The 13,180-nt window shown below is 42.8% G+C and overlaps 2 protein-coding genes across 2 annotated transcripts; one reads left to right on the top strand and one right to left on the bottom strand.

Moving 5' to 3' along the window:
* Positions 1-365: 365 nt before the first annotated feature.
* cenpo (centromere protein O) lies at positions 366-5,080 on the bottom strand. Its single transcript, XM_062522139.1, has 6 exons — positions 4,758-5,080; positions 3,468-3,631; positions 3,010-3,154; positions 2,527-2,795; positions 2,025-2,187; positions 366-1,549 (listed from the first exon to the last, which is right to left on the bottom strand). Exons 1-6 carry the CDS (start codon positions 4,777-4,779, stop codon positions 1,440-1,442), a joined length of 873 nt encoding a protein of 290 aa, XP_062378123.1. The 5' UTR covers positions 4,780-5,080; the 3' UTR covers positions 366-1,439.
* Positions 5,081-5,348: 268 nt separating this feature from the next.
* slc5a6b (solute carrier family 5 member 6) lies at positions 5,349-13,025 on the top strand. The gene is made up of 16 exons (XM_062522138.1): positions 5,349-5,489; positions 5,995-6,446; positions 6,569-6,634; positions 6,792-6,843; positions 6,955-7,022; positions 7,113-7,267; positions 7,604-7,744; positions 8,516-8,645; positions 9,142-9,230; positions 9,746-9,855; positions 9,992-10,062; positions 10,201-10,287; positions 10,621-10,787; positions 10,893-10,999; positions 11,430-11,539; positions 11,833-13,025. The coding sequence occupies exons 2-16, from the start codon at positions 6,102-6,104 to the stop codon at positions 11,968-11,970; spliced, it is 1,836 nt and encodes a 611-aa protein (XP_062378122.1). The 5' UTR covers positions 5,349-5,489; positions 5,995-6,101; the 3' UTR covers positions 11,971-13,025.
* The last annotated feature ends 155 nt before the right edge of the window (positions 13,026-13,180 follow it).

The following is a 13,180-nucleotide window of genomic DNA, read 5'->3' as shown; positions in this document are numbered from 1 at the left end:
CTAGCGGCAGAATTAAATGCCGATCGTGTACATTTAAAGGCACAAGCAAATTCAATGTCTACGTTTATTAGACATTCTCTGGTAATAGCCACATGAGACAGATATTGATATGCAACTGAAGACACGTTGAAATGTTGACCAATACGAGGTGAATGTTCAGCCAACAACCTGTTCTTCAGGACAAACACCAGGGTAATGACGGCCAACCTCCCGTGAACAATGGGCACAATTCACCATGTGAACATGCAGAAAAACACCACAGGACTAATGGTTGGCAAGCAAAGAACCTTAGCTCTTAATCAATTTCTACAAAGCAGCTTGACCAGGTACAGAAACAATTATACAAAGACAATCCTTTTTATTGGTTAGAAAGATGTATTCATTTATTTAATAACAGTATAAAACATATATGTTTTTTTTATATATCTGTTGACAAATTAACAATAAAGTAAAGATTACTATTATTTCTGTGTCCCAAGTGATGACAATGACAAAACCATCAAACTACCGGAAGCCCAAGCCTCTACAGCATGTTGATGTTCGACAGATGAACAGCACAGAGGAAACATACCTCCAACACAGACTGAACCACCTTTGCATCCGGCAGACACTAGTTCTCAAACTGTTGCAGCAGGACATAAACTCCCTGAGGCAGGAGCACCGGAAACTACTCCATGTGCGGGTGTGTGAGCCTATTGCCACTGTTGATAACACTATGAGGGAAATCATGGAACATCGGCATAGGAGGAAACCATGGCATCGCCACTATACCCAGTCAGCCCCTCCGGGAAGAGTGATCTGTGGCACAGAGGTTTCTCAGGATAATTCTGATACTCTTGTGAGATCTTGCTCTGCTCCAACCCTCTCCCAAGTCCAAGAGAGAGAGTTCGAAGATGGTGCCATTATGTCACTAGTCCAACTGAAGAATATGGCTTGTATCAACAGCATCTGTGAGAGGGAGCTAGCTAGCCAGAGAGAGTGGCAGAGGCAGGAGAGAGAGCGGCTCAAGCAGATACAGAGGGAAAGACTAAGACAGAAAATACACACCTTTTTGAAGACCCTTGAAGGTCCTAAATGAGCTCATTACACTATTAGCAGATACTGGTAAACAATTAGCTCGGTCTTAATCAACCTGCCCTGTTGCTTCACCAAATCAGCTAAAATGTAGCTGTGAAATATCTGGTCGGATTAGTTTTTTTTGTATTGCTGATGTTATTGATTATATCAAGAGGTGTTCATATAAAAGGGGAGGAAACATATTTACACTATCCTAGTTCAGGAACTATTTACAAGCCTCTTCAACACATACACAACTCCATATTCTTCCTCATTCATCGGTATCTTGCCCATGAAGTCTCACTTCAACATCGCCTCGTTCATAGTTCATTGACAATGTGCCAGGAGTGTAATGACCGTGTCGGCAAGGTGTAGGCTAAGGTCTACATTATCCGCCCCTCGCTCCTCAGGGCCAAAAGGACTATGTGAGGGGGAGTTTCTAGTAATCGAGACTTGACCTCCTTCCACTGTGGTTCATCTGGCAGCAATTTGTCTGTAAGAAACCCACACAAAGAGGGACTTATTATTGTACTGACGTAAACCTAATAAAAAACAAAAACATTTTAAAACTATATTTCATCATAAATTGCTTATTGTTTGAATGTTTAATGTTACAAGCACATACTCAGTTACAATAAGGCAGGTAGTAAAATACTGTTTTGATTGTTACTTGAATCTATTGTTATTACAGGAACTCATCTCTTGAAACTGATATAACATTACATGAGCCAGCTGATGTGCTTTTGATTCCAAATTTTGATTTATAACTTTAGATAATTTTCACTGATTCAACACGAATTCCAAATGCATGTATATTGTCTTTCATTAGCAAGTGAAACAGTTTTGCCTTGCTTGAAATGCCTAGTGAGCACAGCACTGAAGTGACCACATTCACAACCATGTTCACTAGGTAGGCATAATCCAGTGTGGACCTGAAATCTGTACAGCGCCCAAGTCGAAACACTCACTGTTGGACTCCAAGGTAACCTGAGTGGGTAGTGCTTTGAGTACATCTCCATACAGTAGTGAAAGAAGGACGGCGGTCTCCTCCTCTCCTGGAACCTTACACAGCAGAACCAGAACAGAGCACAATGGGTTGGTCTCCATCACGCTCACAGTCTCCAGCTGTTCCTAAGGAGTGCAAGGGGAAAAAATACAGCATGATTTTTGTTCTGGCACCAGAATATCAGAATGGTTATCAAAGGCCAGAGAGGGTTAAAGCGGAGCGAGAGGCGCAAACGTTCGAACATTTCCGCGTTCTGTTTCGCAAAGGGGAGGGGGCGAAATCCCCCTTTAAGCAGACCTACTGTAGAAACATTCGAACTGAACTGCTTGACGATCGATATCCCACTATGACGACTTTGCGACACGCCTCTTTAAGCAGACAGGTTCGATCGAACACTGTTCGATCAACAGTCAGATTCATTTCGATTCAACCAATCAAACCCTTTTGAAGTCCCTGTCCCATACCTTTACAAGCTTGAGCTGATACTGTCGGCTGGCCAGTCCATTGACATGCTGCCAGAGAGAGTGAAGAAAGGCAGGTAGGTCAGTGGCAAGGTTCTCTTGGGCCAGTTTTGTCAGTGGGATGAAAGGTGGGATGTCATGGCGGTGGATGCGCACAGCCCGGGTCAGGTCCAGCTCCAAGTGGTAGGTGTCGAGGTAAGTGTCCTGGTAGGCTGTGCTTAAGGAGAAGCTAACCCGCTTGCCAGAATCCACCTCTACTACATCGTACCCACCTGAAAAGGAAAGCAAGGTAAGTCACAGAAAAACTCTGCGTATGTTCTATAATAACTGAGCCGTTCTCGGCAGGTCCAGTAATGATCTGTTATCTGATACTGTGAGTAATCGGGGGTAGACTGGTGGGTAATGAGATTGTATGAAATGGTATCGTATGTATGTGTGTGCGACCAAAGAGAGACCATTTGAGCTGCCACTGTGACTGTATGTTACCAATGAGGTGATGGGCTCTGAGCATATCCTTCAATTGGGTGTGGCGAGACATCAGCAGTGGTAGGGCGAGTTGGGAACTCTTGGCTCTGTTTTCCTCGTCATTACCATCCATAGTAATCCCATCCTCAAGAGCAGCTTTTGCCTCCTGCAAATATGCAAGTGTTGCATGTGTCAGCAAGTCTCAAATGACAGGCGATGTGCAATACAGGAGGTGTTCTGAACTGGACTTTGAGTCAAAGACAATATCCTAACATTATTTACTCAGAGAAAATAATGTTAATTGAATTCTCCATTTGGAACTGGGTCTGAATGAGTTTTGGCGACATTAGTATTGTTACATTACATTACATTACATTTGGGTGACGCTTTTAAACCAAAGCGACTTACAATATGGTAAAAACATTTGAAGCTTTTAAGAGCAATTCTAACAACAACAACAAAAAATGTAACTTAGTTACCTTAAGTTTCTGAATTTGAGCTTTGAGTTGGTTTCTTTGCATTCGGAGAGACAACGCTCTGCACTTTAGTTGATGTAGTCTTTCCTTCTTCAGTACCTCCTCTGGATCTCGACTTTGGAAACCAAGGGCTCCCATCTCTAACCTCTGTAAGCAGCTGAGGACATCTATTGGAAAGGGCGATCATCGAAGCAGTGTACAGTATGTGATCAACGAGATTGTTCAAACAAAGTGGGCCACCACAATAAAACAAACAATTAAATACAACAACATCAACAATAATAATTATAATGATAATAGTAATAATAATAATAATTTAAAACGTTGAAAACCATTCACATATTACTTGTTAGCTGGTCTAACATCAGACCCAGAAGATGGCTAGGCATTTTTTTCTTCTTTTCAGATGATCATATAAAAAAAAACTTAAAGGGATATTCCGCCATTTTTGGAAATACGCTCATTTTCCACCTCCCCTCGAGCAAAACAATCGATATTTACCTTGTTCCCGTTCATCCAGCCATTCTGTGAGTCTGGCGATACAACTTTTAGCTTCAGCCTAGCATAGATCATTGAATCGGATTAGACCATTAGCTTCTCGCCTGCTAGCTTCATGTTTAAAAGTGACTAAGATTTCTGGTAATTTTCCCATTTAAAATGTGTCTCCTCTCAAGTTAGAAAGTGCAATAAGACCAACTGAAAATGAAACCTGGCGTTTTTCTAGGCTGATTTGACATGGAACTACACTCTCATCTGGCGTAATAATCAAGGCAACTTGCAAACGTACCATAGGCGCAGTGATATCTTACGCAGCATCTGAAAATAGTCCCCATAGACAACAAGCAGTAGTAGTGCCAGTAGCTGCAAGTTGCCTTGATTATTACGCCAGATGAGAGTGTAGTTCCATGTCAAATCAGCCTAGAAAAACGCCAGGTTTCATTTTCAGTTGGTCTTATTGCACTTTCTAACTTGAGAGGAGACACGTTTTAAATGGGAAAATTACCAGAAGTCTTAGTCACTTTTAAACATGAAGCTAGCAGGCGAGAAGCTAATGGTCTAATCCGATTCAATGATCTATGCTAGGCTGAAGCTAAAAGTTGTATCGCCAGACTGACAGAATGGCTGGATGAACGGGAACAAGGTAAATATCGATTGTTTTGCTCGAGGGAAGGTGGAAAATGAGCGTATTTCCAAAAATGGCGGAATATCCCTTTAAGCTGGTCAACCATTCTAGCACCTTAAAGCTGGCGTTGTTTTTTTCAGCATCTGTGACTATTTTTAGTCTATACTTACTGTGATCTTTCGTCTCCTCCATGACTTAGGTAAGTTGTCCTTTGACGTTCAGTTAGTTTTGACTGCTACCAATTCTTTTCATTTACCGAATTTCATTTATCAAAGCTGATTATTTGACCGATATTCCAACAGTACTGCTACTGAACGTTAAAAACAACAAAAATGCTCAAGAACAATCTCGACGTCCGCAGCTTACGTTATCAAATTCCGCGCGTTGCCTTTGAAACCGGAAGGAAAGAATGCAATACTTCAAATGCGTCAATGCAGCCACTTAATTGCGCAAGGGAGTAGAGGAGCGCTAGAGAATGTCCGTGAACGGGCTCTGGGGGCACCTCGAGACAGCACAAAAATAATAAGCACGTGATAATTCAAATTTTGTCCGATGGTATCGATATCTGATTTGATTGTCTGAAGGTCTGCTTGTGTCGGGTGGTGTCTTCATTTCTGATTTGGTCACGGCTGGTCCATGATAAGGATCTGCATTCTACTTCCTCAGATCCATGCTGTCACATTATCCAACGTGCTTGATAGTCCCACGCGAAAACCAGTAGCCTAGTTTTATTACGCCTACATTTTCCTGTAACCTTACAAATTATGGCACGCCCTGTGGTGGAGGGGCGATTTCAGACCCATTGCCACATGGCTGTGACGGGCACTACCCGTTTTTGGTGTTATTGGTCGAAGAATTCACCTGTTAAAAGAGCACCGATCTAAGACCGTGAACGCATGAAGGTAAGTAGCTAGGTAGGCTACATCGTTTAAACGGAGTAGATTATTCCAGTGTGGCTTTTGAGTTAATGTGTTCAGATAAAGTAAGGATAATGTTAACTTCTTTTCATGCCTTAATTAGCTATTTTGTTCGCGAAGTGAACTCTTTTCATACGAAAATAATCCAAGTTAGCCCTGAAATCATGTACACTAAGTCTAGATGCTGTTTGTATTGGACTATGGTTTCTGGCCAAAGTTTCATCGGTATGCGGGGTAAAGGTGAAAGCCCAGCTGCGTACCCAAACTGACAGGCAGTAACTCTGTTGCCAGTGCGACTTGAGCGCCTTGATCTTGATCTTCCACTGGGTAGTGCTTTGTGAACTTGCTTTTCTGGCGCTTGAATTCCATCTCTTGGCAGACTGACACATAATAAGGGATTTTATGCTATTCTGCAGTTGTATAACTAAGCCCTATCTTTACTGTTGAACATAATTATTTCCTCGTGACTTACCATGCCACTCTGTTTCAGATAATGAGGGCTGTATGACTGCCTGTTGAGTAGCCCCTCATGTGTGGAGGACAGACATTCCTAAACAGTCTATCAAAAGTTCTGAACTGCACCCATACCTTGGCATCATGGCACTGGGGGTCAAGCACTTCTCTATAGCTGACTTTGTAGTGTTTGGGATGCTATTGGTGATCTCCGTGGCCATTGGCTTGTACCATGCACTCTCCGGGGGGCGCCAGCGCACCACGCAGGAGTTCCTGATGGCAGACCGGAGCATGAGTTGCCTGCCACTGGCCTTGTCGCTCATGGCAACCTTTCAGTCAGCCGTGGCCATCGTCGGAACGCCTGCTGAGATCTTCTTTAACGGCACCCAGTACTGGTTCATCGGGTGTGCCTACTTCTTGGGCCTGCTCATACCAGCCCACATCTTTATCCCCATCTTCTACCGCCTCCGCCTGAACAGTGCCTATCAGGTACCCCTTCCTGAGCAGCCACTGAACCACTAGTGAGCTTGGCTGAGCTGATGTGCCTGAAGCATAAATACTGCTGGTGTTAATGTTGTTGAGGAAATTTAATCTGTGACCTTTTTTTCTAGTATCTTGAACTTCGCTTCAACAAGACTGTGCGGATATGTGGCACAGTAACCTTCATCTTTCAGATGGTGAGGTCTATGGCTGCTCACCAACTATTGTGTAGTTAATTAATGTGTAATTAATGTGTAAGACAAGACTGAGTCATTGTCTGCTTTCGTTTTATGTTTCTTTGAAACCTGATCCCGCTCTCGCTCATGGTAATCTCCTCCCCTTCTCTCTCCATAGGTAATATATATGGGTGTGGGTATCTACACACCTGCCCTTGCGCTTAATGCAGGTAACTCTTCTTCGGTTATCCCTCATTGTCTGTTTTTGCTTTTAGATGTTAACTTATTAATTACATTCCATGAGAATATTAACCGATTTGGTTGTGTGTGTGTATCTTCAGTCACAGGCATTAACTTGTGGGCAACTGTGCTGGCCATTGGAGTGGTCTGCACCATCTACACAACACTGGTATGTATTTCATGAGTAAAATAATAACACATGCGGTTACTGTACTGAGCCAGTTGAAACCAGTTTGTTGTTCTTATCCCATCCCTGTAGGGAGGACTAAAGGCAGTGATCTGGGCAGATGTGTTCCAGACACTGGTGATGTTCGCAGGGCAGTTTGCGGTCATTGGTGTCGGAGTTCATCAGGCAGGAGGGCCCGCCGAGGTCTGGAGGAAGGCCAGGGACGGCGGACGCATCTCAGGAATCGAGTGAGTGTGCTACTGATGGACCCATTGATGCATGCAGCATGTGGGAGGAGCATGATATAAGCACATCAGATAGATCAGAAGCATTCTGGCTGAATTCTTAAGACAGACACTGATACATAAATGCTATACAACAATAGACTAAGATGAGAGGAAGTATTAAGTGTATTTGAAATGGAACATATGGCCAGGTGAGGTCATTAGTTTCTTGTTCTTTTACACTGTATTCAACCCTGAAAATCCAGCCAGACTTGTTGGTTGTGCCTCGTTCAGTCAAGTTGACAACCATGTGCTATGACTCAGACTAGTCAGTTTTACTATCTACACTTCTCTTTGCAGTTGGAACCCAGACCCCACACAGAGACATACATTTTGGACACTGGGGGTCGGGGGGGTGTTCCTAATGCTGGCCCTGTATGGTGTGAACCAGGCACAGGTGCAGCGCTACCTCAGTTCACGCACCGAGAAGCAGGCCATCATGTAAGATACATCATACACGCCATAGACATGTACTGTACACTTATCCATCCGAAACATCCTGATTTGGGCCATTTTTGAACTGTCAAAGTCTGCCCTAGCATGTGTGGGATGTTTTGAGATAAATACAATTCAAGGTCAATATAGGGAAGTGACCAAGACTCATTGCACCTTAAAAGGATGATTCGGAGTAATCTGAAGAGTCAGAGTAAAAGTGACCTTGAGCCAAACTCACCCCACCCCCCAACCAGAGGCTTTTTTCCCTTGGTCAAACATTCTATCAGCGGAATGGCTTAATGCAGGCCCTAATGAAACCAACGGTGTATCTCTTAAATTACCCCAGAATTGCCTAGAATGGTACCAAACTTCTACAGCAGTACAAATAGGGTCTGTACTACCAGGAGTATTTAAAGAACACTTGCCTTATGGCTTCTATTCTCTGCTGCTACCGCTGCATCGACATCACATGCGCATGTGTGTGTATGTGGGAGTGACGTCGACGCAACGCAACTCCACCAGTGTTTGACTAAGGAGGAAAAAAGCTTCTGAGGGGGCGTTTCACTCGAGGTCATGGTGCAAAAGACCCTAGTGTGAAATTACCATCCCTTTAAATGAAATATATTTACTGATAAGAAATATAAAACACAACCCCTAAAAACATAATATTTATTATTATGCATGGACGTATGGGTGCATAAATGTGGCACCCACAAGCACCCACATGATCACGCACCTACCCTACCCCAACGCATCACTGTGTTTGTATGATCTCAGGTCCCTCTACATGGTGTTCCCCTGTCTACAGCTGGTTCTGGCGCTAAGTTGTTTGATGGGTTTGGTTATGTTTGCCTGTTACAAGGAAGACAACCCCTTACAGAAACGGTACTTGGACAAGAAAGACCAGGTTAGTTACCCTCCATACTGGATAAGTGCTATACAGAACTGACCAGACCAAAAACACTGGGGTTATGCACCATTTGGTGCAGTCTTTCTGGCTTAAGCAGAGTTTACTCTCTCGGTTTCTCATGCTCTGAAGTAGCCTGGGTGAACCCAGACAAACCTGTTAGCACATTTGTTTACAGATGTCTGTTTCTGAATCGCCAATGGGATCCTTTCCAGCTTTTCCAGCCGGATCTGCAGAGAAAATTCAAATTTGCTAACAGGTTCATCTAGGTCAGGGGTGGCTAACCAATCCAGCATGAAGAGCCAAAAAAACATTCCACACCACTCAAAAGAGCCACCCAACAAAAAAGCTCAACGATTCATAATTCATCTTATCAACAACGTTTTTTTTAATTATTATTTGTTCTCTTATTTACCTATTTAAGTTACATTTTACTTAGCTTGAGAAAAAACAAATGTATTAGTTCATTTTGAGTAAAAGTAATTTGGTGTTGCAGGTGGTGCTGTACTTTGTGATGGATATGCTACAGGACTTCCCTGGTCTACCAGGACTATTTGTGGCCTGTTTATTTAGCGCATCCTTGAGGTACGTCTGGCGTTGTTTACTTTTCCACCATTTGCATTGATACGCTATGTTGTGGTTACTGGTCAGGTCCAAAGCAGCAGGTCAATGAACCTCAAAGACTGGCCACTACTGCCAGTACTCTGATAAGCAGCTTGCCTGGGAGTATGAATTTAAGTTCATGATGTGGCTGGTATGCTTTCAGTCCTCGGTGAACTTAAAGATTCAAGACACAGTAGTTGAATGTAGTGGAAGCATTTCTTAATATTTTGATCAAATGGCAAAATAAACTCTCTGTGTAGTTTTTTCACTGATATGGTAATAGGAGTCAAATAGTGAGGCCAAATGTTGACAGTCACAGAAGATGACTGTGAATATAAATGTCAAGCTCTGATTCAGTGTGTGCAGTTCCACTTCAAGGATCTAGAATCGTAAATCATGCTATGATTAGAGATTTTTTCTTCTCTCCTCTGTACACATCATTAGAGTAGCATAGAAGTGAAAGGAAGAGACCTTAATGTGTTGTTTTCCTTCGACAGCACTATATCCTCTGCCTTCAACTCCCTAGCCACTGTGACCATGGAGGACCTAATCAAACCCCATGTCACAATAGAAGAGTCCAAGGCAACCCTGCTCTCCAAGATACTTGGTGAGTATGCCCTTTGCATGCTGTGGGGTAGCTACAGTTGTTGAGTAGCACTCAAAGCAATTTTGTAGTGAGATGTTCTGTGATTAATAGGTATACGTCTTGAAACATTTCTGCATGTATTTTGTTTTACCTCCAGCATTCTTGTATGGGGTTTTGTGCCTTGCCATGGCATATGTTGTCCATATATTGCACAGCTCTGTTCTGCAGGTAAGGATTCCTTGACCATTCTATAAAATATGCCTCCTCCCCTCTCCACCAGTTAACATGACTGAATGGAAATTCACTAATCTGATCAAAATGTTTCTACTGATGAGAATTCACCAGTGACTTCTGCTCTTCCCAAAGGCTGCAATCAGTATCTTTGGGATGGTTGGAGGTCCACTCCTGGGGCTCTTCTGTCTGGGCTTCTTCTTCCCAGCAGCCAACAGCACTGTAAGTGTCCCACACGGGAGGATGCCGATAATGAGGCATCTTCATTGTTTGCTATTAGAGACTTTCTTTCCAACACCATTGAGAGAGCTTTTGACACACGATAGGTAATTAGCCTATTTCACAAGATGTCGCCACTGTGTAAACTCATTTCCTCTGGAACAGCTCAGTCTATAGGAAAGACAGAAACAGGAAGATGTTTTACCCTGCCAATTAAGGCATCATTAACATCAACTAGGCCAGACACCTGGACACTGTGAAATTGGCTCATAGTCTGCTTTGTGAGAACTATTCTGAGACTGATGTTAAACTCATTTATTTTTGCCCCTATGCCAGGGTGCTGTTACAGGTCTTGTGGTTGGTCTGGCTGTAGCCTTCTGGATTGGCATTGGGAGTTTTATGGCCAGAACGTCAGCCATTGTGCTGGTGGAGTCCAACAGCACAGAGATACTGGATCTTGGGAATAAAACCATGGGACCAGTGGCCGCAGTTGTAGAGACAAGGTGATGCTTTACATTTCTTACCACTGACCAACACTCACCCAGTCATATTAAATGTTGTCGTTAATGAAGACATGCCTAATGCAAATCCTATGCCCCTCCTTTCAGCCAGCGAAGCATCCTACAAGCACTTTACTCCCTTTCCTACATGTGGTATAGCGGCGTAAATTCCACCGTAGTGGTCATCACAGGGCTCCTAGTCAGCTACATGACAGGTGAGGAAATGCTTCCACATCTGGCCAACAACCCGCGTAACCTCCATTACAAGGTCATCTATAATTCCATAATAGGTTACTGTATACGTACATGTATGTCACATTTATGGGTATATCCAGTATCTTATCTCTATAAGCCATCATGGGTAAAGCACACCCACTAATTCTGGTGTGCTTTATTTTTCAACCTGAGCACTGTTAGAACTGTTCCAAGTGCCGTTGTTGGGGGTAAAAAATGTTTGCCCCCCCTTCTTCTCCTTAGCAACAGCACTGACATACAACAACAGCCTGAAAATATGCCTGAATTCGCATTGAACTGTTTACATGGCCTTGTATCACACCGAGCTAAAAGTAGTTTAGTCAATAATTGACTACAACTTTGTCCAAAATATTTTTCAACTGTCTCGGTCTTGTGTTTGCTCTTTTTAAGGTCCTACGGCTAAGAAGGACTTAATGCCAGGCACTGTGTATCCAGTGTGGGGCAACTTGCGCAGGCTTTTCAGGCTGAGAGGCTGCTATGCACCCCCAGCACAGCACAATGTAAGTCATATACATGTGAGGCCACCTCGGTTGAGAATACAGAAGCTAGTCTACATACTTTTTGTCTGTCTGTCTTTTATTTGAACATCTGTCTGCATTCATTGCCCATTTTTGACTGACTGCTGTATTGTTAGTACAGTCGTTCGGCATTCATACTTGCTGGCGTGCTGTGACTCACACTGTTGTGACTAGCTGGCGTGTTGTAACCAAAGCGATCTGTTGTGTACAGTTCGATAAGACACGTGACCGCCACTTTGCTGGCCACTGACATGTTTGTCTGTTTGTCCACACAGTCATCAGCACAAGAATGCCCCATATTACCTCAAAAAGAGATGAATGGAACTGTTACCAAGGCGACGGCGGAGGAAGAGCAACAGACATTTCTTCCTGTGACCGCTAAAGTGCTGGTGGAACAAGAGTCGACTGTGTGAGGCCACACCAAGGCCACTCTGCATCAGAGGAATGGTTATCAATGGTCAGGACCTCTCATTACCTCCATACACACAAGCAGCTCATGGACATCCTGTATGCTGGATAAGATTATGGTGTTTTTTTTCTCATTTTGTTTACCAACGTAAATGTGACAGAAGCCCATGATCCATAAACAAAGATGCACATGACCAAATCCAACCCTCCCCCCCTGAAACAAAGATTTAAGAGAGGGGAGGCAAATATATTAAGAGAATCAACGTATGGAGTTTATTTAGTCATTCGTGTTACATGGAGTGGTGCATAAAAAGATGAGATTTTTAATTTATTAACGTCTTATGCTCCAAAACTAAAGTCCCGTTAGACCTATCCTTGATAAGACTATGCTTAGAAGTTTTGCACTATAATGTCAGAAACAATGAGTTGAATAGCTAAACGCAGCTAGCGTATTGTAATGGTAATCTAATTGTAAGGCAATTAGCTGCTGCTTTCCTTATGATTCTACCTAGAATGTTTAGTTGTTTACTAGTTTTCCAGTGACTGGAAAACAAGGTGTCAAGATGGCTTAGTAACCCGAACGGTTGGGCTGGCTCAAACACAGTGGAGAAGAACGGCTAAGTGAATGTCATCACCCTGTATATGTATTTACTGTAGATGTCATTTATGTGCCAAAATTCTGTCACTCATGTATGTGTACATGTACACACACACACACACACACACACACACACACACACACACACATACACATACATTGAAAACGCCTTCAGTGTCTAAAGCACAGTAATATTGTTGAGGACTTACTGTACTTCATCTTGTTTGATGACCAGTTTATCAATTGATAGATTTGCCATGGTGTAGTTCTCAAAGCCTTTTGATGACCCAAGTTTTAAACTAACCGATGTGATGTATGTTTCTTTTACTTACTACTTTTATGTTTTCTTTCTTTCTTTTCTGTGTACTTTAAAGTTGCTTTCTTGAAACAATAGATATTTGTAAAACTATTCATGTCCAATTTAAAATAAATTGGCACTCTATATTGTAGAGTTTGGAAGAACGGAATAGCACTGTGTACTCTGTTATGAAGGGTGATGAAAATGTACCCATCTTGGACTAATGCATGCCTTTGAGACTTGCCACTTGAGGCTCAAAAGTCTACAATTATTTTCTGTAAGTGATGTTCTTCTATCAGCCATTTTAGCTACTAGGAAG

The sequence above is a fragment of the Sardina pilchardus genome, chromosome 20, assembly GCF_963854185.1.
Source record: "Sardina pilchardus chromosome 20, fSarPil1.1, whole genome shotgun sequence".
NCBI lineage: Eukaryota > Metazoa > Chordata > Actinopteri > Clupeiformes > Clupeidae > Sardina > Sardina pilchardus.
This window is presented reverse-complemented; position numbering and strand designations above follow the sequence as displayed.